This window comes from Saccostrea cucullata, unplaced genomic scaffold (assembly GCF_032062105.1).
Source record: "Saccostrea cucullata isolate Sc308-1 unplaced genomic scaffold, CSIRO_AGI_Scuc_v1 ctg1968, whole genome shotgun sequence".
In the NCBI taxonomy this organism is placed as follows: domain Eukaryota; kingdom Metazoa; phylum Mollusca; class Bivalvia; order Ostreida; family Ostreidae; genus Saccostrea; species Saccostrea cuccullata.
In genome coordinates this window covers 34,585-59,868 of record NW_026921187.1, presented here as the reverse complement: position 1 = coordinate 59,868, position 25,284 = coordinate 34,585, and the positions used below count along the sequence as shown (strand labels likewise).

The following is a 25,284-nucleotide window of genomic DNA, read 5'->3' as shown; positions in this document are numbered from 1 at the left end:
CTCATTATCTTATTTCCAGTGACTAAGGTAAATAGCAACAAAAAGTTATAAAGAACTCATTTAGAAGGTAATCTCTGATAAAAAGTTAATTCTATGAATCCCATAAAAAGTCATCAGATATAATTATTGAGGTAACACATCTTCCTTCTTTATTTATATAATAGAGGATCTTGGTTATAAGAAAGTAAAATTTGATGTTTTGGCGACTTCCTTGATGTCTTGGCGTTTACAATAAATACCTTGACTGAGGACACAATGACCCCCCTCAGATTGTCCAGTCCTGTGATGATGTCATTCCTGACCTCTCCTTGACTTCTGTTCTGAAGGTCAAACATGGGAATGGAGGGACAGAAGAGGTCAGAGAAGTGGTGGAGCAGCATCAGGCGGTTCCTCAGGGCGGTGATGGGAATGGTCTGTAGGTGGTTGTACTCCATGGGGATGGCGGTGGGCAGTTTACCGGCGCTGACCGCTTTGTTGGTGGACCAGGCTAAGCTGTGGGCAGAGCCGCAGGCCACACGATTGATCTTCTTACCTACATGTACATTTTTCAAATAAACACTTAGAATCGGAGAATTTCACAAAAAATCAAACTTTGCCAGTAATTCAATACCCAATAAATACAACTGATAATGTACAATACAAATTCTGTGCAACAGTGTTGCTGGCTACAAGCTGTAAAAAAATTGTTGAAGAAGAAAGTTGTACATACCAAGCAGTGACACCACCTGGCGGGGTCTTTGGATGGCATTGGTGGTTCCATCTCCTAACTGTCCTTCATCATTATCTCCCCAAGAATACACTTCACCTATACACATGTAGAGTGTCAGTACATTTGTGATATCAACAATTATTTAAATTCTGTTTTTAAATCTCAATTGGGTATGTGAAATAAATTTTAACAGAAACTCCATTTATTTTTCTAAATACTTGACCATGTGAAACAATTAAAATTGCTAAAATTTATGTACTTCTCAATGCTACAATATTAAAGTTTTTACAGGATTCAAATTTTTTTAAAATTTTTTGTAACATTTCATATCTTTCAAACAGGTCTGCTATAAACAAGGGATAATTGAGATGGGATAAATACAATAAATTTACAATTACAATATCTTTATACTAGTTACCAGTATCAGTGCAGGCCACACAGTGTAGGGAACCACAGGCCACGTCGATGACCTTCTTAGACTGGAGAGCTGACACTCGGCGGGGGCGCCTAACATGGTCATCAGATCCGTGACCCAAACGATGGTAGTCTCCCTTACCCCTATAAAGGAGGACAAGTCATTCAAAACACATTTCATTAAAGAAAACTTACACATGGAGCCAAAAATTGATAGAAAGGGAGAAACTTCAAATTATAAAAATCTTGTCATTACTTTACATGTACTTAATCAAGGATTTGTAGGACAGCTGATGATAAATATTCAAAACACATCTCTCATTGAAAGCAAATATTTTAGCCGCAAACCACTGTGTACTTAGAGACAGTGTTTCTTACGTTGCAAAAATTAATTTTCAAGAATTGATTTCAAAATACCGAAAGGCTAATAAAAGATTACAGGAACAATTCTAGTTGATTTACAGTATTTATATGGCTCTCTAAATGCATTGATATTTTAAACCAATGCAATTTTTATTCACTGTAAAATAATTTTCCTTACCACGTGAAGACAGCTCCACTTTTAGTGAGCGCCACAGAGAACTGAGATCCACACTCCACCTTCATGACCCCCTGACCCATCAGTGTCTCAATTTTCATTGGCACTTTACAGCCATCACTTCCTCCACGACCTATTTAAAACACACAAATCAGCTGTTTTTAAGACACTGAAGTTTTCTCCTAATGGATTACTGAATTGCAGTTGGATTCAGAAAAAGAAAAGGCAATTTGAACAAATACAGACTTTCAAAATGTTTAACTACAAGAATATCTGATGCACAAACATGTACAATACAGTGTATGGATCAAGAGTGATGAGAAATATACAATAGGAGAAACAAGGACATACCCAATTTCCCATAATCCCCATCTCCCCAAGACCAGACATTGTCATCGTCAGTGATACACAGAGTCTGGGCGTCCCCACTACCACACGCCACGTCAATTACACGGTAGGATTTCAGGGCCTCCACCTAAGATAAAAATAGAATATGACATCATTGATTTCCAAATACATTATCAAATCATTAAATACAACACTAAGCCTTATACCTAAATGTTTAAGATAAAAGATTTGCAAAACTAGTGAACATTGAAATTTAACAAAATTTTAAAAAATGTCTTTCTTTGAATATCATAGAGAAATGTTGCTTTCTTTAGTTCATACACCTAGCCAATCACAACTAAATGTATCTTTCAGAATAAAAGCATGTCAAGTTTCCATGCCAACCTACCAGTTTTGGGCGGGGCTGATCTTCACTGTCCCCGTGCCCCAGGCGACCGTATCGTCCCTTGCCCCAGGTGTACAGTTCCCCGTTAGCTGTGATACAGGCACTGTGTGCCCCTCCAGCTGCTATATCCACCACCTCCTTCCCTCTCAGGGAATCGATCACTCGAGGTCTGTCACAGGGACTATAAAATAGAGAGAAAGATACTTGCACTATTAAGAAACAAATACTAAGTGGATGTGAGTCTAAATTCTAAATGAGATAAAACCTTTCATTATGATATATCTTGATGTGGAGTCAAATTAATAAGATGCATAAATACAGTGTAGTTTATCAATGGGCACCCTATCCAGTATGTACATTTTATGGAATCATTCATTTTAAAATGAAATTTTCAAGTGAAAAATTGTTCTTAAAATATTTTTATTAGAATATAACTTGATTTAAACAGATTAATATCTTTGACCTACTTACCTCCTGTTACCGTGACCTAGTTTCCCGTCCTCTCCCTCTCCCCAGGAGTACACCTCCCCGTCAGCAGACAGGGCCAGGCAGTGCTTCCCTCCCGAGTTCACGGCCAGCTTCTTAATAAACACATGCTGAATGGACTCCAGTTGTGTGGGGTGGGAAACAGACTCTGTCCCCCCAACTCCAAGCCTTCCACCAGCCCCATATCCTGTAGCAAACACCTACAGGAAAAAAGACAGAAATCTAAGTCTTCTGATTATCAATGCTGTAAATATTGTGCTTTATCCATCTTGAGTAAATTCACTATCAATTTTAATAATTTAAATTTTTTCTTGAGAGTCACTGACAAATTAGACCTGTTATTCAGATTTTTAATGCATTTAATGAGGAACAAGAAGGCTTTTTTTTTTAAAATTCAAAGCATTCTGACCTTTCCTTCAGCTGTCACTGCAAACAGGGTCTGCTCCCCTCCTACCAGTTGAATTGGCCTGGTGACGGCTAGACCCTCACAGCTGACCGGCTGCTTGACCTTGGCACCGTCCACTCCCCCGAGCTGCCCCCTGTGATTGTGGCCCCACCCCCAGATTTGACCACTACCTCCCCAGGACAAAGTCCATTCCTCCGGTTTCCTGTTTAACCACAATAGTAATTGTTCATCTTGTTCTTGTTTGAAAATTTCATGATTTTCATGAGCGTTTGTATCCTCTTCCTCGTCACATGAAATGTCCAGAATCTTTTTTCGGACTTCCTCCAGGAAAGAGACTGGCAGGGCGGTCCTTTGGACGATTCCCGTGGCAACGCGAGCCGCCATGCAGTAGCGACGGAACCATGCCCACTTGTGTGCTTCACTGCAGCAGTTCAGTTTGTCCAGTTCAAGGTCACAGGCCAAGGCCACTAGAACCTGAAAAAATCCAGCAAATTGTGGTTAATATGACATACTCAATATGTTACTGAGAGAGGCTGGTTTCACTTTCTCTTTGTAGAAAATTAACTGATTTTTAGGTGATATGCTTTGAGAGATAATATATTACTATTCAACATACCCTGTACTTTAATAATTCATTTTAAATGACAAAAATTCCTTCCCTTTGTCTTTTAAAGGTAAAAAATCTTTGCAAAATGTTTCCATCTTAAATATCTAGGTTTCATGCAAAGAAATCTCCAGATAAATCCTGAGACTTTGTTTTCCCTTCTAACATAACTGCCCACTAGTATACACTGTACCTTGAAGAATGGGCTGTGCATCAGGTGTTTTCCGCTCCTGACTATAGGATCCTCATAGTCATACTGTCTCTGTAGGGCCTCGGGCAGACCCTTAACAAGGGAGGTCACTGAGGAACTGCTCAGCAGCTGTACAAACACAGTATATTGTTAGCAAATTAAGGTTTCCTAGTCTATTCAATGCTACTTTTTTTCAACATTATGATTCATTCCATGTTCCTTTAATCTTTAAAAGCTTTTTCAATAAGATGGGGACAGGATTTTCCTTGGAGATATATTTATCTGAGAGAATGAATGTAATACTATATTTATTTGAAAACTACCTAATCTATTCCCTGTGCAATTCATTTCAATAAATTTCCACCATTTTTTTCAATTATAGTTTACTGTTCTCCTGTTTTTTCACACTGCCATTTGACATCTTGTAAATTCTGATGCAATCTTTGTCCCTTGGTAGTCAGTACATGTGTACACATGTTAGATTAGACAGGTTTGACTGTACTTACTGCTGTGGAGGATCGAGATGTCAGGTCAGGCTCCGCTGTCTCCACAGTGGGACTGGCCAGTAACGTGTTGACATTGACGATGACCAGGTGTCAGACCATCAGTTTCCGGAGTTTCAAAGTCCACATTCTCTGGCTTGTAATAAAGTAGTAATTGTTATTCCTGTTCTGTAAGAAAATTTCACACAAATTTATGAATAAAACTTGTTTGTATCCTGCTATCAAATTCATCACATGAAATATCCATAGAAATTTAATGAATTCCTTATACAGATATAACAAGTTAACTGTATACAATCCCTGTGGTGACATTGCTGCCATGCAGTAGCGGCGGAAAACGCCCACTTGTGTGCTTCACTTTTGCAGTTTACAGCTTTGTCCAGTTCAAGGTCAAGGCTAAGGCCACTAGAACCTTTGCTAAAAAAGCCCAGCAAAAATTGTGGTTAATATGATATACAATATGTCACTTCGTTATAGAGTTACTGTTCACATTGTGTATGTTGAAAAATGAACTGATTTTTAGGTGATATGCTTTGAGAGATTAATATATTTTTTCTCTCCATATCCTGTTTTACTTTAATAATTCAGGACACAATGAAAAAAATTTTTTCCACTTGCACTTTGTCTTTTAAAATCACATCCTTTTTTTTCAACATTGACCTTGAATTTCATTAGCAGTGCTGTGGGAGAAAATTTATTCACAGCCAGAAACCAACCTAGCGAACTGAGCTGAGCATTGGCAGCTAGAGTAGCAGCCAGTCTGGTGACAATATTCCTGGCCAGATTTATGTCCAGTTTGAAGTCCAATAGACAAGTGACCAGGTCAATAGATGGACGTGACAGGACCGTTCTATCAGAAAGCATGTCCATGGGAGCAGCAGCAGGCATGATGGGATACACGGTGAAGTGCCAGCCCCAGCCATAACAGAGCCATCCTGACAAACTTCCATCGCAGCTCATCTCCGTCTCTGCAGGGCCTCAGGTAGCCCTTAACATAAAAAAAGTCAATTGCAAATTTTCAAGAATTCTAAGGATATACTTGAAATTATCTACAAAATTGATATAATGAGATTATACTGGTACATGTTTACACTAAATTCCTATAATTCAAGTTTAAGTTTTCTTTTAAAAAATATGTTATTCATTTGTCCTATTTTATACAAATGCTCCTTAAAAGCCTTTGCGCATTTTTTAAAGATTGCATTAGAACACAATATTCTATACATGTATATTATATGCCTTGTGATTGATCATTACTAATTTTTGATAATACTACATTGAAAAATTCTAATCCATTGTGCAATCCATTTCACCATAGTTCCTCACCTTTATTCTCATTCCCTTTACGCTTGTCTATTGATAAAACTTTGCCATACACCAGTGGGTGTTGGAAACATGAACAACATCCATGTGGAGGGTCAAGATGTCAGGTCAGGCTCTATCCGTCTCCACGGTGGGACTGGCCAGTAACCTGTTGACATTGAAAATGATCTTGCACCGTGTTGTGTCAGAGGTCATCAGTTTATTGATTTAAATATATATTATGGAGTTTCTGTAGAGCCCACATTCTCTGGCTGGACCCTGAAATAAACAGAGACCTTAATTATTCCACGACTGTAAGAAGCAAATTACCTCTGAGTCAGGACATATTTACTTCACTTAGATATGCATAAATGCATGTTGAAAATGAACTTAGATACTGTAAGAGCTCATAAATTGACTTCCTCCATTTCTTCATTCTTTTTTTTCTGTAACCTTGACCTTTTCTTTACTACTTGGAGTCAGATTCAGTACACAGTCTCATTTGAACGATACATTTTTTTTTCTCAGTTACACACTATTAATGTACCTTTTCAATCAACTTCACACATTTTTTTCCCATCAATATCCTTAAACTTTACTAACACTTCTGTGGAAGAAAAATATCAACCACAGAGACCAACCTAGTGAACTGAGCTGAGCATTAGCAGCTAGGGTTGCGGCCAGTCTGGTGACGATATTCCTGGCCAGGTTAATGTCCAGTTTAAAGTCCAGAAGACAAGTGACCAGGTCAATGGAAGGACGCGACAGGACCGTTCTATCAGAGAGCATGTCCATGGGAGCAGCAGCAGGCATGATGGGATACACGGTGAAGTACCAGCCCCAGCCATTGACGGAACCGTCACTGACAAACTTCCATCGCAGTTCATCTCCGTCGATTCGAAGCTCCTGGGACCAATCAGACCACTCTCGTCCTAAAAAATTATTAGTTAATTATAAATTTTTAAGAATCCCATAGATCTGCCTATAATAATCTACAAAACTGAATTTTTCCTGGTTTGAGGAAAAAATAATGGTTTGAGGGTATATGATTTTGTAAATGGAGGATAAAATTACCGTAACGGTTGTACAAAATTTTAAGCATAAAGAGTAGAGGTCATTACCTGATTTAACAGCCAGGGTTCTACCAGAACTGTCCGAGATTGTCAAGGGATCATGTCTCCTCTCTGTAGAACATCGTCGATCAAACTCCACCCTCAGGGAATCAGCTCCTACAACACACAGGGGATATCAAAATGTGGTCTTACTATTAATCACATAGACTGTATATGTACAATTAGATAAATGATGACCTGTACAATGAACTCTATCAGCAACAAATAAATGTGCTATCCATATATACACTTGATTATTCTAGTGGCTTTAATATAAAATTTTTCTAGCTGTTTGCCGTGACTATTTCCTTTTCTGCTATTAACTGCACCATTCTGTGATTATTTACCTGGTATTTTGTGTGCCACCTTTACTACCTGCTATTTTGTCTGTGCCATTATTTAGTGGTATATTTACCTGTGTTTTTGACTGCTGTGCCAATTATTTACCTTGTATTTATTTTTACTGTATTTTGCCCACTAAGTGAGTTATTATTTACCTGGTATTTTGACTGTCCCACTCAGGGAGGTATCATCACTGTAGGGGTGGGGACACTCCTGTACCACCGGCTGTGGTAGCCTCCCACAAACCCGATCTGACGCCACATCCTCCAACTCTGTGACACACAGCTCCAACAACATCTCAGCCACCTTAAAATGAAAACAATGAATTTAATTAATATGATTACACGTTACAAAAGAATGGAAAGAGGTTTTAACTGCGGTAGTGATTGTAAAAGCATGAAGCCTCAACTATTTAACATTTGTCTGCAGTATTCAAGTGCTCAAAGATATCTAATATGCATGAAACAGCTCAAAGCCATAAAAAATTTTTTTTTCAAACATCACAAAACTTAAAAAAAATTTAAGCTTGATTTTAAATGAAATAAAATTGTAAGAAATTAATTCAATCCTCAGCTGATGACCCTGTCCAATGTAACATAAAATCACATAATTAACTTATTCAGTTAAACAGAATGGGAGATGTACCTGAGGATATGCCTTGGCCAGTCGAGTAAGGATGTCTGACAGACCCTCTTTAGCCATTTCTCCCATTCTGGACGCCACAGCAAGCTTCAGAAGTTCTACCAAATTACGGGCATCGTTAACAGACATTCTGGCAGTGAAGTCGTCCAGACCTGATGGAAAGTTTGTTGGGCCGGCTTCCATGGTACTCATGACCTCATCTGCAGAGGTCAAGGTCTCTGCTATGATACTTGTTTCCATGGGAACTAAAGCTGCCAGACTTTGCATGCTTGTGTATGATGAGATTTCTGAATGCACCTAAAATAATATGAAACAAAATTATTACCACTTTTATAAATGTTTCACAACTTTCCAACACAACATCTTTTCGGAAATATTTCAGTCGCAAGCAAATTTATAGTTCATGTTTTTACTTGCTTGTAGTGAGTTTCAGGTTAGGACCCTGATAAACAAGAATCCATATATCAAACATGCATGTTAGAACCAGTTTATGTCTAAATGATATTTTTTTCCTTCTATATGTGAATTGTAAAACCAGTGAGTAAATGGTATTTCTTTATTCTATATAAAACCTACCCCACTGACAGCCTCTGTGACAGTCTCCCCCACTGTCAGCTGTATGTCGGCGTGGTCCAGCACCTCCTCTGTCCCCTCCCGGTGTAGTCCCTCTTCTCTGTCCATAGGGAGCTCATCAGTGCTGGCCGCCAGGGACCCCGTCATACCCAGGGGCTTCATTTCCTGAGAAACTGGCACAGGCTGACCATCTGTCTCCAGGGACTTTACTATGGCATCTCTGTTTAACATGAAAAATCATTTGAGGATAAATACCATTATTAACAGAAATAATACATGTATCTTATTTTACCTCAGTGAATTACATTTTACATCTTGGAGTCAAACCCCCTCCTGGGCCCTTCCTCACCCCCTTTCACTATTTGCAGTAAAACACACTTATAATGAAGTGCAAGGGCTCAAAGAATTGGTTTATTGTATTTCATGATATCAATTAAGTTCACAATATATATTTTTTTAACTAATTTTATTGCACTCCTCTTTTTTATGAAATAAGGCTACGTAAAAGATAAATTCAGACAGACCAGACCAAAGCCTTTACCTGGAGTAGAGAATCTGTAGAGCGGTCAGTATGTAACCCAGGGCCTGTTGTTTACTGGTGTCTGTGTCCTGGGATAGAATGATTTTGGCCAGAGATGGACGTACAGTTTTGGATGTTGAGTTTTGGGAGGCAGTGGTAGATACTGAGTTCTCCTCAGCATTGCTCTCATTCACACCTTTTTTAAATCAACAAAAAAAAAATAATATTACAGCTTAATGTTAAAAAGAAATATACAAAAAAATCAACAAATTCCATCTAGAATGCCCCTCATTTTCTGATATGCCCCCCATATCAGTCAAGTCTTCATACAATAGGAATGAATTGTAGTCCTAATCCTTACCCAGAAGTGTTGCCCCCAGGGGATCCCTGGAGGTGGAGAACAGCACTGGTTCATGGGTGGTGGGGACAGACATGTCGGTGGTGGCCCAGGCAATGCTGTGAGAGGAACCACATGCTACCTTACTGATCTTGTACCCCTCCAGCACCACCAGGGCAGGCTTTCTGTTGACCGTGGTGGTTCCATTTCCTTGCTGTCCATGGTCATTATCTCCCCAAGCATACACCTAGACAAAAAAATTCATAGTGAGAATGTTAAAAAATTTCAACTCCTTCAATTATTGTATTTCAAAATATCAAAACTATTAGGGCAGTAAACTTCCATCCATCTAATCCTGCTTCTTGATACAAAATGACTGAATAGTGATTAACAAGCTGTGGATGTACATGTATGTTTACTTATCTTCAATGTAAAATTCAACTAAGTTTACATTACTATATTTTAAAATCAATTTTCGTTGGGTCTGTATTTTCCTTGTAAAACAGACATTTTCCTGCCCCGTGTCAGTGACGGCCGTGGACAAAAGCATTGCCCATACAAATGAATGTCATATTTCGTAATTCAATGAACATTTGAATTCGTGGAGCTACTCAACAACGAAATCCACGAAAATTGGTGCTCAACAAATATTGATGAAACCACAGTATACATTTTAACTAGAACTGTCCAATTGGGACAAAATACCCACCGCTGGGTTTTTCAGAAGTAAGTTTTTGCATAATAAAGATATGTATCAAACACGACTTATAAAATTTTATTTTATCAGTCCTTGAACTTCCTTGACCTGATAAATCAAGGTCATGACACACCCATAGGTCATAGGCAATCTTTGTGTGAAATGAAAACCTACCAAGTTTATCCTTAAGGTAAAAGGGACATGGAATTATTTCATTTTTACCAGTGCACAGACACATGGGTCAAGGTCATGACACACCCTTGGTCATGGGCATATCTTTATGTGAAATGAATCCATATTCAGACCGGACACGAATTATGAAATTTTTCTTCCAGTCTCACCTTGAACTTCCCCAAATGACCTTGGGTCAAGGTCATGACACACCCTTGGGTCATGGGCAATCTTTGTATGAAATGAGAACCTACCACTTTATCCTTAATATGGACACACCTTATGAATTTTTTCTACCAGTGACCTTGAACTTCCCCAAATGACCTTGGGTCAAGGTCATGACACACCCTTGGGTCATGAGCAATCTTTGTATGAAATGAGAACCTACCAAGTTTATCCATAAAAGATATGTGTCAAACATGAATTTTGAAATTTTTCTCCCAGTGACCTGAACTTCCCCTGACCTTGTGAGGTCATGACACACCCTTGGGTCATGGGCAATCTTTGTGTGAAATGGAACCTACCTGTTTATCCACTAAGCTGATATGGACCGGACAAATTATGGTTTTCTTCCAGTGACCTTGAACTTCCCCAAAATGACCTTTGAGTCAAGGTCATGCACACTTTTTATGAGCAATCTTAGTGTGGAGTAGTAGATTCTAATGTCCCTCTGTAAGAAAGATTGATTTTTTCAATGAAGGTGGACTACAAAATGCAACAAGGTGATTCCTATATATTTTCGTTTGCGGGGGGTGTAAAAATATCTCCCATAGGTCTGTAAAACCTGAGTACATTTGACTCACCTGCCCTGTGTCAGTGACGGCCAGACAGTGGAGGGCCCCCACGGCTACATGGACGATCTTCTTCCCCTTCAGTCCCTCTACAATCTGAGGCTTTCTTACATGAGCATCTGTTCCATGACCCAATCGAAAATAGTCACCTTTGCCCCTAAAAACATGAATTGAAGCGCATCAATTTATTATTTTATAATTCCTCTTCGATTTCTGTGACCTGATAAATCTTAAGCTGCTGCAAAATTAATTTACCAGTAGGTACTATTTCTCTGACAAACTGATTGGTAAAAGGCAATGGAATCATTTCATTCTTTATCAAGCACAGACACATGCAATTCAAAGGTAAGCCATATCTAGTACATGTATATATTCATTATGGAATAAATGCTCACCATGTCCACACTTGTCCAGACTTGGTCAGAGCCAATGAGAACTGGGCACCACACTCAATCTGACACACCTTCTGATCCCTCAGTCTCTCCACTTCATGAGGGACATTACATCCCTCACTCCCCCCTCGACCCAGTTTTCCAAAGTCCCCGTCCCCCCAGGAGTAGACGTAGCCCTCGTCTGTGAGGGCCAGGGTACGTTGTGACTGCCACAGGCCACCTGTACCACTCGCTGATGGGCCAAGTGTTTGACCTAAATTAAAATATTTAATGCATCGAGAATAAAGTAACTTTTTTTAAAAAAAAAGATTGATTTTTTCAATGAAGGTGGGCTACAAAACGCAACAAGAGGCCCATGGGCCACAGTTTTCACCTTGCAATAGCTATTGTGGCCCCACCCTACATGTACCCCCTGGGGCCATGATTTGAACAAATTTAGAATCTACACTACCCAAGGATGCTTCCACATACTTGTAAGTTTCAGATTTTCTGGTCCATTGGTTTTTGAGATGATTGATTGTATGCTGTTTTAAACATCCCTCTCAAGAATTTTTCATTATCCCTCTCAAGAATTTTTCATTCATATGGAGATGCTACCACTTGTCGATGGAGATCTCAAGTTTTGTCCTATACTCTGCACATAAGGCCATTGAGCCTAACTTTTGGAAATTTGCTAGCGCCTTTATTACCTAACCTACTATATAAATTATAATAAGGCATTTTGAACTGTTTCACGATTTACTTTATGTTTTTGCGATCATGAAACAGTGAAGTGTTGACCGGTCCACAGAATGAACTGTTGCCTGTTTAAAGCGTCATCATGATATTCAAACGTTTTGATGATCACGACATCACTATTTACCTGCTCTATAATTAATCAAATTTAGATAAAACACACAAACAGTCAATTTATTAAGTATTACTTTAAATTAAAAATATTGATTTAATCTTTATATTTTGTGTTCAGCTAAATAATAGACAAGTATGTGAATAAACAGTTGTGAAAACTTTTTATTGATTGTGTGTTTTTATTCCAATTTAATTAATTATAAAGTGGTTAGGTAATAAAACACTTTTCAACCTTACCACTACTTTTTTGGCTCATAAAGCTAACAAATACACATACCCCGGTAATTATATATCTTTTATAAAAAAATTTGGATATAATTTTGTAAAATAAAAATGTTTACTTCATAACATTTTCCCCCCTGTAAAAACATACTATATTTAACACTATTATTCATTTGGTACTAAAGTACAGATGTACTTAGGAGATTTAAATCTATATTTATCTCCACCCAGGAAGTAAATTACAGATCTCGTCTAAGTCTCGACTAAAATCTCCCTCCTTCATTGTACATTCCAAAGTTTGCTGAACAGAAATATACATTTAGAGGCCCATTGTGTCAAAAGTAAGTATCTGGCATGTTAGCTAGCAGATATGCTAGGGCATTTTGCTTACTCAAGTCCTATTTGTCTAAGATAATCTCAGATTTGATACAACAGAATAGATTACAAACTTTACACCTTTATGGCAGCGTTCCATTTAAGGAGGTATAATATGAATACATTTTTATATCTCGTAACCAGCCTCTATAACCAGGCAGAGCGCATGCGCGCGACAAATTTACATCGAGTTCGGAAAACAGCAGAGAGGAAATTCGGAATGTATTACGAAAACTAGTAGTGCTATTCTCAGATGCAGAAATTTATGCATAATTCAATAAAATTTTATTTAAAAAGCCGAAGAATTAATAAGTTGACAGTGCAATTAGTTTTTATTTGTTTATTTATATTCATTTATTTATTTATTTATTTATTTATTTATATTTTATTTATTTATATAATATTTATTTATTATTTTTTTTTATTCATTTATTTTTTAATTTTTTAATTGTAATAATTATTAATAAACTAAGTAACGTATTTATTCATTAGGAAATTTATTTGTCTGTTTATTTATGAATACATTTTTTTCTTCATTAATTAATAATTCTAATGAGTAATCAATTGTTCTATATATTTATTAATCATTTATTCTTTTATTTAATTAATAAATTTATAGATTAATTTATTATTTATGATTTAATTCATTTATATTTTAATTTGTTTGTTTATTTGTTTACTTACTTTATATTTTTCTTCATTGTTTATTTATTTATTGGTGTTTTTCTTTATCTACTGGTTTATTTATTATTTCTGATAATTAAGTAAATGTTTGATTTACTAATAAATAATTTATTTTATTAATTTATCATATTTATTCCTTTTTATTATTATTAATGAATTAATTAATTTTTTTTCATTATCTTTTTATTTATTATTTCTCTCTCTCTCTCTCTCTCTTTAATATATTTTGTTTATGTATTGCTAGGGGTTATTTCCCATCACCAGGGTTTGTCTTCCCATCACCAGGGTCTATATACACATCACTCTGTATTTTCTCACCAGGGTCTCTCTCTCTCTCTCTCTCTCTCTCTCTCTCTCTCTCTCTCTCTCTCTGTATACCCATCACCAGGGTCTATATACCCATCACCAGGCTCTATATACCCATCACCAGGGTCCATTTTATCTATCACCAGGGTTTATATCACCAGGGTCTTTATACCCATCACCAGGGTCTGTATACCCATCACCAGGGTCCATATTATCTATCACCAGGGTTTATATACCCATCACCAGGGTCTGTATACCCCTCACCAGGGTCCATATACCCATCACCAGGGTCTGTATACCCATCACCAGGGTCTATATACCCATCACCAGGTCTATATGCCCATCACCAGGGTCTGTATACCCATGACCAGGGTCTATATACCCATCACCAGGGTTTGTATACCCATCACCAGGGTCTGTATACCCATCACCAGGGTTTATATACCCATCACCAGGGTCTATATTATCTATCACCAGGGTCTGTATACCCATCACCAGGGTCTATATACCCATCACCAGGGTTTATATACCCATCACCAGGGTCTATATACCCATCACCAGGGTCTATATACCCATCACCAGGGTCTGTATACCCCTCACCAGGGTCTATATACCCATCACCAGGGTCTATATACCCATCACCAGGGTCTATATATCCATCACCAGGGTCTATATTCACATCACCAGGGTCTGTATTATCTATCACCAGGGTTTATATACCCATCACCAGGGTCTATATACCCATCACCAGGGTCTGTATACCCATCACCAGGGTCTATATACCCATCACCAGGGTTTGTATACCCATCACCAGGGTCTGTATACCCATCACCAGGGTCTATATACCTATCACCAGGGTCTGTATACCCATCACCAGGGTCTATATACACATCACCAGGGTCTGTATACCCACCACCAGAGTCTAAATACCCATCACCAGGGTTTGTATACTCATCACCAGGTTCTGTATACCCATCACCAGGGTCTGTATACCCATCACCAGGGTTTGTATACCCATCACCAGGGTCTGTATACCCATCACCAGGGTCTGTATACCCATCACCAGGGTCTATATTATCTATCACCAGGGTCTATATACCCATCATCAAGGTCTATATTCACATCACCAGGGTCTATATTCACATCACCAGGGTCCATATTATCTATCACCAGGGTTTATATACCCATCACCAGGGTCTATATACCCATCACCAGGGTCTATATTCACATCACCAGGGTTCATATTATTTATCACCAGGGTCTATATACCCATCACCAGGGTCTATACACCCATCACAAGGGTCTGTATACCCATCACCAGGATCTGTATACCCATCACCAGGGTCCATATTATCTATCACCAGGGTTTATATACCCATCACCAGGGTCTATACACCCATCACCAGGGTCTGTATACCCATCACCAGGGTCTGTATACACATCACCACGGTCTATTTACCCATCAACAGGGTTTGTATACCCATCACCAGGGTCTGTATACCCATCACCAGGGTCTGTATACCCATCACCAGGGTCTATATACCCATCACCAGGGTCTGTATTATCTATTACCAGGGTCTGTATACCCATCACCAGGGTCTATATACCCATCACTAGGGTCTTTATACCCATCTTCAGGGTCTATATACCCATCACCAGGGTCTGTATCCCCATCACCAGGATTTATAAACCCATCACCAGGGTCTGTGTACCCATGACCAGGGTCTATATACCCATCACCAGGGTCTATATACCCATCACCAGGGTCTGTATACACATCACCACGGTCTATTTACCCATCACCAGGGTTTGTATACCCATCACCAGGGTCTGTATTATCTATTACCAGGGTCTGTATACCCATCACCAGGATCTATATTCACATCACCAGGGTCCATATTATCTATCCCCAAGGTTTATATACCCATCACCAGGGTCTATACACCCATCACCAGGGTCTGTATACCCATCACCAGGGTCTGTATACCCATCACCAGGGTCTGTATACCCATCACCAGGGTTTGTATACCCATCACCAGGGTCTGTAATACTCATCACCAGGGTCTTTATACCCACTCTACAGGTTCTATATGCCCATCACCAGAGTCATTACCGCTATTACCAATCATCAAGGTCTGTATATCTATATCTAGGATAGGTATTACCTGTCACGTACCAGGGTCTACAAACTTATTACCAGTCTCTGTATATTGATCACTTTTCTCTATATTAACAATGGTGTATCATAAAGAGTCTGTATTTGCATGGGTTTGGTTTTTAATATAACCAAGAGTATGTGCATCGCAGAGGGTTTGTCAAGGGTCTTAGTATCAACAAGGGTCTATGACTCTATGTATCACGCAGGGTCTTTGTCACCAAGGGTCTATGTATCATAAAAAGTATGTATATTACCAATGTCCTGTGCTTCACCAACGGTATGTGTATCACCAAGGGACTGTATCACAAAGGTTATGTTTATCACCAAGTGCTTGTTTGTATCACCTAGGGTCTATTTGTCACCAAGGGTCAATGTATTACCAAGGGTCCGTGTGTCACCAAGGGTCAATGTATCACCAAGGGTCTGTGTATTACCAGGGGTCTATGTATAACCAAGGGTCTGTGTATTACCAAGGGTCTATGTATCACCTTGGGTCTGTGTATCACCAAGGATCTGTGTATCACCAAGGGTTTTCACCTAGGGTCTATGTATCACCAAGGGTCTATGTATCACCAAGGGTCTATGTATCACCAAGGGTCTATGTATCACCAAGGGTCTATGTATCACCAAGGGTCTTTGTATCACATAGGGTCTGTGTATCACCTAGGGTCTGTGTATCACAAAGGGTTTGTGTATCACCTAACGTCTTTGTATCACCAAGGATCTGTGTATCACCAAGGGTTTTCACCTAGGGTCTATGTATCACCTTGGGTCTATATATCACCAAGGGTCTATGTATCACCAAGGGTCTGTGTATCACCAAGGGTTTGTGTCCTTTTTGTCCATCAGCAATGATCATTAACCTATCAAAAGAGTGTGTATACTTATTACATAAGTCTGAAAAGTCATATTAAGGATTTTCCCTCTTGCGGGGTCGAAGTACCTTATTTTCTGTAGGATGTCCAACATTTTTTGCATTATCAAAATGAAATCTAATTACTTTTAAGGATGTCTTTGGGTGTGTTCACTTACAAGGTTAACATCTTGTAGAGAAGGCCTGATCGAATTGTATAATGAACTATAATGATTGTCTTGAGATTAAAATTTCTTGATCTAAAGTTATTATTTTATGTTGTCATTATAGCATACCTTTTTTTATTTTGTAGTTGAATCCTGTTAAGGAGGAAGCAAAGGACATTGAACTATATAGATAGACAAAGATTTTTTATTTATGTGGAAATATTTTGACATTGAAAATTTCGGTCATTATGTATCTTGATTCATCTATTTCATAAATGGAAAGAAATCATAAAATTCCATCATGTTGTTCATTTGTTCCACAGAAAATCTGAACATATACATCTCTTCATAATTAATGAATAAAGTGTGCAATGGTATAAATCCTCATGAAAGTAGATCGACCAACACAAAGTTCAAATTTCATTTATGTTCGATGTAGAGGTTTATGACAGTAGAACAAAAGTGCCAAAATAGATGCATTCTACAAATTCTGAAGAATGACATTTTGTCAAGCAGAAAACCAAAGTGTAGTTTTGCTTCAGGGAAATGATATGCAGTGTCTGTAATTTTTGAATGGGATGCAGTCGTCTATGGCAAAGTTCATTTGTCAAATCTTTTCACATGAAGATGTAAAAGACCTGTCGCATCAAGTGCAAAGCTTTGGCCAAGATCAAAGTTTTGTTAAGGTCAAATGTCAAGGTCAAAGATCATATGCAAAATAAATTGGACTCCTAATAGTTTTGTCAGGGGCATTATACAGGTGAATTATGCTTTGATCAGGGTACTAGTAATTCTTAGCCGGCCTTGTTGCTGAAAGAACAATTGCTGGCTATTGTCAGGTTCTTTTGAGACAGGAAAGGGTTGACACCGGCCACAATCGCCTAATTAAAATTACGTATAAAATTGTTATCCTTTCCCTTAGCCGCTTTTGATTTACAATAAGTGTTTGAAAATTAAACATTATCATAAGATAAAAAAAAATTAAGTATTCATAAACGGTTTGTAATAGATAATTCATATGTTGAATATGAGAGTCCGATCTTCTGAAAAGTATAGGGGGTCGACCTTTCAATGAATATGTTCAAAAGTTAAATGATGCGTTTAGAAAACAGGGGGAAGGGGGCAACACCCCCCCCCCTTGTTACGTGCCTTGTCAATACGTTAGGTGCCTCTTAACATCTATGTGAAACATACACATAAATATTTCATGTTACTTTTTATAAATGCAGGTAAGGAGGTTTTTGTTATAAATATAACTCATTTATGTACAAGTGAAATCTGAATTATTAAAATTTTATTTCCATCAAATGTCCCGAATATTCAACTATTATTCGAATAAAGTAAATGAATAGTCGACTAAGGTATAAATAAATATTTTGTTAATAAAAATTATCTCAATTTATCCAAAAGATTGATAGATTGATTGATTGTATACTGTTTAACGTCCCTCTCCAGAATATTTCACTGATATGAGGACGTCACCATTGCCGATGAAGGGCTGCAAATTTAGGCCTATGCTCGGCACTTACGGCCTTTGAGCAGGGAGTGATCTTTATCATGCCACACCTGCTGTGACACGGGGCCTCGGTTTATACGGTCTCATCCGAAGGACCGCCCCATTTAGTCGCCTTTTATGACAAACAAGGGGGTACTGAGGACCTATTCTAACCTGGATCCCCACGGGAATATCCAAAAGAGGAATCAAAATACATCATGAGGAATCAAAATACATCATGATTCTTCACAATCCACATAAATAAACTCTTTGCCCAACGTTTTAAGTTAATTTGAATGTCCTTTGCATCCTCTTTAACAGGCTTACACTACACAATAAAAAGTAAATAAATCAATATTAGAATCAAGAAATTTTAATCATGAGAAAATCAATATACATGTATTTCTTTATACAATTCGATCATGCCTTCTCTACAAGAGGTGAACTTTACTAAACACATCCAGAGACCTTCTTAATATTGGATTTCATTTTAATAATGCAGATTATGTTAGACCCCATATAGGCCTAATAAATAATGCAATAAAACCCTGCAAAAATAAAAATTTCCTTGATATGGGTATTCAGACATATGTAATAAACATGCACACTCTTATGAAAGGTATTCAAACCCTGCTGATGGACAAAGGTGATACATAGACCTTTGGTGATACACAGACCCTAGTTGATACACAGACCCTAGGTGATACAATATATACCCTTGGTGATACACAGACCCTCAATAATACACAAACCCTTGGTGATATACATATCATTGGTAATATAGACCCTTAGTGACATACATACCCTAAGTAAACTTATCCTTGTTGATACAGACTCCAGGTGATATATAAACCCTTGGTGATACATAGACCACTGGTGATACACAAGCCCTAGGTGATACACAGACCTTTGGTGATACAAAGACCACTGGTGATAGACAGATCCTAGGTGATACACATACCCTTGGTGATACATAGAACCTAGTTGATACACCGACACTTCGTGATACACACACCCTAGGTAATACACATACCCTTGGTGATAAAAAGACCCTTGACGACACATAGACCACTGGTGATACATAGACACTTGGTGATACATAGACCCCTGGTAGAACACAAACCCTTTATGATACGCATACCCTTGGTGATACACATAATCTCGGTGATACACATAATCTTGGTGATACATAGACCCTTGGAGATACATTTACCCTTGGTGATACACATAATCTTGGTGATACATAGACCCTTGGAGATACATTTACCCTTGGTGATACACATAATCTTGGTGATACACATAATCATGGTGATACATAGACCCTTGGAGATACATTTACCCTTGTTGATACAGACCCTAGGTGATAAATAGGCCCTTTGTGATACATATACAGTACCCCTGATGATAGAAACCCTTGTTGAAACACAGACCCCTGGTTATTGACAGACACTTTATGATGCACATACCCTTGGTAATAAATATACCCTTGGTGATACATAGACCCTTATTGATACATAGACTGTTGGTGATAGACACCTTTGGTGGTAGTACACAGACCTTTAATGATACACATACCCTTGGTGCTACCGTAATATTAGTTACACACAAGACCTTGTGATAAAGACCCTGAGTGATACATAGTGAAACATGGGTATACAGACCCTGGTGATGGGTATATAGACCCTGGTGATGGGTATACAAGCCCTGGTGATGGGTATAAAGACCCTGGGGATGAGTATACAGACCCTGGTGATAGATAATACAGACCCTGGTGATGGGTATACAGACCCTGGTGATAGACAATACAGACCCTAGTGATGGGTATATAGACCCTAGTTAGGGGTATACAGACCCTGGTGAGGGGTATACAGACCCTGGTGAGGGGTATATAAACCCTGGTGATGGGTATACAGACCCTGGTGATGTGTATACAAACCCTGGTGATGGGTATATAGACCCTGGTGATGGGTATACAGACCCTGGTGATAGATAATACAGACCCTGGTGATGGGTATACAGACCCTGGTGATAGATAATACAGACCCTAGTGATGGGTATACAGACCCTGGTCGTGGGTATACAGACCCTGGTGATGGGTATACAAACCCTGGTGATAGATAATATGGACACTGGTGATGGGTATATAGACCCTGGTGATGGGTATACAGACCCTGGTGATGAGTATACAAACCCTGGTGATGGGTATTTAGACCCTGGTGGTGGGTATATAAACCCTGGTGATTGGTATATAGTCCCTGGTGATGGGTATACAGACCCTGGTGATAGATAATACAGACCCTGGTGATGGGTGCATAGACCCTGGTGATGGGTATATAAACCCTGGTGATGGGTATATAGACCCTGGTGATGGGTATACAGACTCTGGTGATAGATAATCGTGATGAGTATATAGACCCTGGTGATGGGTATATAAACCCTGGTGATGGGTATACAGACCCTGGTGATGTGTATACAAACCCTGGTGATGGGTATATAGACCCTGGTGATGGGTATACAGACCCTGGTGATAGATAATACAGACCCTGGTGATGGATATATAGACCCTGGTGATGGGTATACAGACCCTGGTGATAGATAATATAGACCCTGGTGATGGGTATACAGACCCTGGTGATGGGTATACAGACCCTGGTGATGGGTATATAGACCCTGGTGATGGGTATACAGACCCTGGTGATGGGTATACAGACCCTGGTGATGGGTATACAGACCCTCGTGATGGGTATATAAACCCTGGTGATAAATAATATGGACCCTGGTGATGGGTATATAGACCCTGGTGAGGGGTATACAGACCCTGGTGAGGGGTATACAGACCCTGGTGATGGGTATATAAACCCTGGTGATAGATAATATAGACCCTGGTGATGGGTATATAAACCCTGGTGATGGGTATATAGACCCTGGTGATGGGTATACAGACCCTGGTGATGGGTATATAGACCCTGGTGATGGGTATACAGACCCTGGTGATAGATAATATAGACCCTGGTGATGGGTATATAGACCCTGGTGATGGGTATATAGACCCTGGTGATAGATAATATAGACCCTGGTGATGGGTATACAGACCCTGGCGATGGGTATATAGACCCTGGTGATGGGTATACAGACCCTGGTGATGGGTATACAGACCCTTGTGATGGGTATATAAACCCTGGTGATAAATAATATGGACCCTGGTGATGTGAATATAGACCCTGGTGATGGGTATATAGACCCTGGTGATGGGTATACAAACCCTGGTGATGGGTATATAGACCCTGGTGATGGGTATATAGACCCTGGTGATGGGTATACAGACCCTGGTGATGGGTATACAGACCCTGGTGATAGATAATATAGACCCTGGTGATAGAAAATACAGACCCTGGTGATGTGTATATAGACCCTGGTGATGGGTATACAAACCCTGGTGATGGGAACATAAACCCTAGCAATACATAAACAGAACCTGTCTATATCAAAGAGAGAGAGAGAGAGAGATAAATAAAAAGATAATTAAGAAAATAGATAAAAATTAATTAATTCATTAATTGATTAATTCTAAAAGATAATAATAAAAAGGAATAAATATGATAAATTAATAAAATAAATTATTTATTAGTAAATCAAACATTTACTTAATTATCAGAAATAATAAATAAACCAGTAGATAAAGAAAAACACCAATAAATAAATAAACAATGAAGAAAAATATAAAGTAAGTAAACAAATAAACAAACAAATTTAAATATAAATGAATTAAAACATAAATAATGAATTAATCTATAAATTTATTAATTAAATAAAAGAATAAATGATTAATAAATATATAGAACAATTAATTATTCATTAGAATTATTAATTAATGAAGAAAAGAATGTATTTATAAATAAACAGACAAATAAATTTCCTAATGAATAAATAAGTTACTTAGTATATTAATAATTATTACAATTAAAATAAATAAATAAATAAATAAATAAATAAATAAATAAATAAATATTAAATAAATAAATGAATAAAAGATTAAATAAACAAATAAAAACTAATTGCACTGTCAACTTATTAATTCTTCGGCTTTTTGAATAAAATTTATTGAATTATGCATAAATTTCTGCATCTGAGAATAGCACTACTAGATTTCGTTATACATTCCGAATTTCCTCTCTGCTGTTTTCCGAACTCGATGAAATTTGTCGCGCGCATTTGTTTTCTGAAGTTGATTTTAGTTTAACTTAACAATTAAATACAATATGTAAAACTGTTACAATTTTAAAATCCATATGCATGTAACAAACTTTTCAATGTTAATTTCAGATGGCTCTTTCCAAACCAAAAATTCCAGGCACGGCCCAACACTTTCTGGAGTGTGGTTTTGAAGATTGTGAGAGAAATTGTGAATTCTACTGCAATTCCTGCCATCAACAGATGTGTAAATCATGCAGAGACCAACATCTAAAGATTCCAGAAAACAAAAACCATGAAGTGGTCCTTTATCAGCAACGCAAAAGGCAACTTCCTGTGGAGAAATGCAAGATCCACCCCACTAAAGATATAGATATTTTCTGTGAAGAATGCAATGTTCCTTTATGTTCAAAGTGTTCAACAATGCAAGATCATCGGGGGCATCAATTTATTGATTTAGAAGTTATATACACAGAGAAATTTGAAATTTGCCATACGGAACTCTCTAAAATCCATAATTACTTTGTTCCTACATCACAGGATTTACAGAGAGAAGTTCGGGAAGATGCCACAGAAGTTAAACAGATCATGGACAGCATACGGACATCCATGAAGGCTGAAGCCGAGTCTCTCAAAAACATGGTGGACACAGTGCTCTCAGAAAATATGGAAGAATTAAACCAAATAGAGAAGTCATTACTGGAGAAATTACAGAGCCAAGAGAAGACATTTGATGATTATATTGCCTATCTCAGTGACCTTGTTAAAGAGTTCCAGAGTTACCTGTCCTCTACTGAGCTCTCCAACTTCACAACTAAACTTCCTGAGAACTTGAAAATAAAATCCATACCAGAAACCACAAAACCTGTCACACCAGAATTTTCTCCTGCTCAATACAGCAAAAATGATGTTGATAAATTACTGGGGAAGATAACTGTAACAAATAAAAAAGAAAAACTAAGAAGAGTAGAGCCCATGGAAATTGCTTCTTTCTCTACATCAATGAAATCTACAAGTCAACAGACAAAACAAGATAAACATGTGAAATCTGACAAGAAACAAACATTGTCTCTATCTGCCTCTGTCACCAAGGTCAGGGAGTTCAATGTACCAGGTGTTGATAATGTATACCATGTATCACTAGATCAATCAGACAGACTCTGGATCAGTGACAATGATGGTAATCTTGTCCAAATAGATCTACAGGGGAATGTGATACAGAAGATAAAAACCAGTGGTGGATCTGGTTACCACACAGTCACACAGGACGGGGATCTGATCTTTACAGACCAATACAAGAAAGTCATCAATAGGATAACACAGGATAATAATATCACTGAATTCATTAAAACTGGAGACTGGACACCACTCAGCATACACTCCTCCCACATCAACGGGGACTTACTGGTGGGGATGTGGAAGATTGGAGAAGTGGGTAAAGTCACCAGGTACAACAAGACAGGAAAAGAACTACAGAACATACAGAGGGATAACAAAGGACAGAAACTGTATAGTGAACCACACTACATAACAGAAAACATCAATGGAGATATCTGTACATCAGACTGGAGTAAAAAGGCAGTAGTGGTGGTGAATAAATCAGGACAACACAGGTTCTCCTACAAAGGTCAGGAGTCAGAGTTCAATCCCTATGGAATCTGTACTGATGTCCTCGGTCACATCCTGGTGTGTGATGGTGTCAGTGACACTGTTCACCTCCTTGATCAGGACGGTCAGTTCTTGTCTCTATTACTCACACAACAACAAGGGGTAGAGTATCCCCGTAGTGTGTGTGTGGATGATGAGAACAATCTCTATGTGGGACAACGAGACACCAATACACTGACAGTGTACAAGTATATAAAGTGATTATAATTCCATCAGTTGTACATAATTCTAAAACTTAAATTTGTGATTTCCAGCACAGAAATGTATATTCTGAATAGTGTTCCGTCTATTGAACATTATTATACTGAACAAATTGTACATACTGTAAATTAATTTCAATGGAAAACATTGCATAAACACTTCTTTGGATTTGGAATTAAAAGATATCTTGTCTATTCTTCTTTGTTTAAATGATATGACTAAATTTTCAGTAAATATAAACAGTTACAGTGAAATGCGTATACTCAGTAATTAATTCATGCTTACAGTGAAGTGATTTAATTTTAATACTGATGCTTTTAAAATATATTATCTTAAACAAGAGGCCCATGGGCCACATCGCTCACCTGTGCACTGTGGCTAGGAAAAAGTAGAAATTGGTTTGATTATTGAAAAGTTTAAATCCAAAAGTAAACCTTATTGACCAGTTATGGTTTTGCTATTCTTGAGAAGATGATTTTCAAAGAATTTCCTAATATATCTCTATCTATATTTGGTCGGCCATTGTGACCCCGCCCTACCCCCGGGGGTCATGATTTGAACAAACTTGAATCTACACTACCTGAGGATGCTTCCATATAAATATAATCAATCATGGCTTTGTTATTCTTGAGAAGAAGATTTTAAAAGAATTT

General features: G+C 38.0%; 2 protein-coding genes across 2 annotated transcripts in view; one reads left to right on the top strand and one right to left on the bottom strand.

Moving 5' to 3' along the window:
- The window catches only part of LOC134259402 (E3 ubiquitin-protein ligase HERC2-like), a 47,718-nt gene that overhangs the window by 5,431 nt on the left and 17,003 nt on the right, over positions 1-25,284 (bottom strand). Inside the window, 22 exon segments of the mRNA XM_062741986.1 lie at positions 240-532; positions 710-805; positions 1,128-1,267; positions 1,665-1,794; positions 2,013-2,136; positions 2,398-2,575; positions 2,866-3,080; positions 3,290-3,760; positions 4,084-4,209; positions 4,587-4,701; positions 6,137-6,164; positions 6,527-6,817; positions 7,007-7,114; positions 7,495-7,645; positions 7,985-8,278; positions 8,567-8,774; positions 9,096-9,270; positions 9,436-9,658; positions 11,083-11,227; positions 11,466-11,664; positions 11,667-11,715; positions 17,206-17,229. Coding sequence (XP_062597970.1) covers positions 240-532; positions 710-805; positions 1,128-1,267; positions 1,665-1,794; positions 2,013-2,136; positions 2,398-2,575; positions 2,866-3,080; positions 3,290-3,760; positions 4,084-4,209; positions 4,587-4,701; positions 6,137-6,164; positions 6,527-6,817; positions 7,007-7,114; positions 7,495-7,645; positions 7,985-8,278; positions 8,567-8,774; positions 9,096-9,270; positions 9,436-9,658; positions 11,083-11,227; positions 11,466-11,664; positions 11,667-11,715; positions 17,206-17,229 — 3,783 coding nt within the window.
- Positions 12,762-24,823, top strand: LOC134259404 (protein PML-like). The gene is made up of 2 exons (XM_062741988.1): positions 12,762-12,874; positions 22,895-24,823. The coding sequence occupies exon 2, from the start codon at positions 22,895-22,897 to the stop codon at positions 24,629-24,631; it is 1,737 nt and encodes a 578-aa protein (XP_062597972.1). The 5' UTR covers positions 12,762-12,874; the 3' UTR covers positions 24,632-24,823.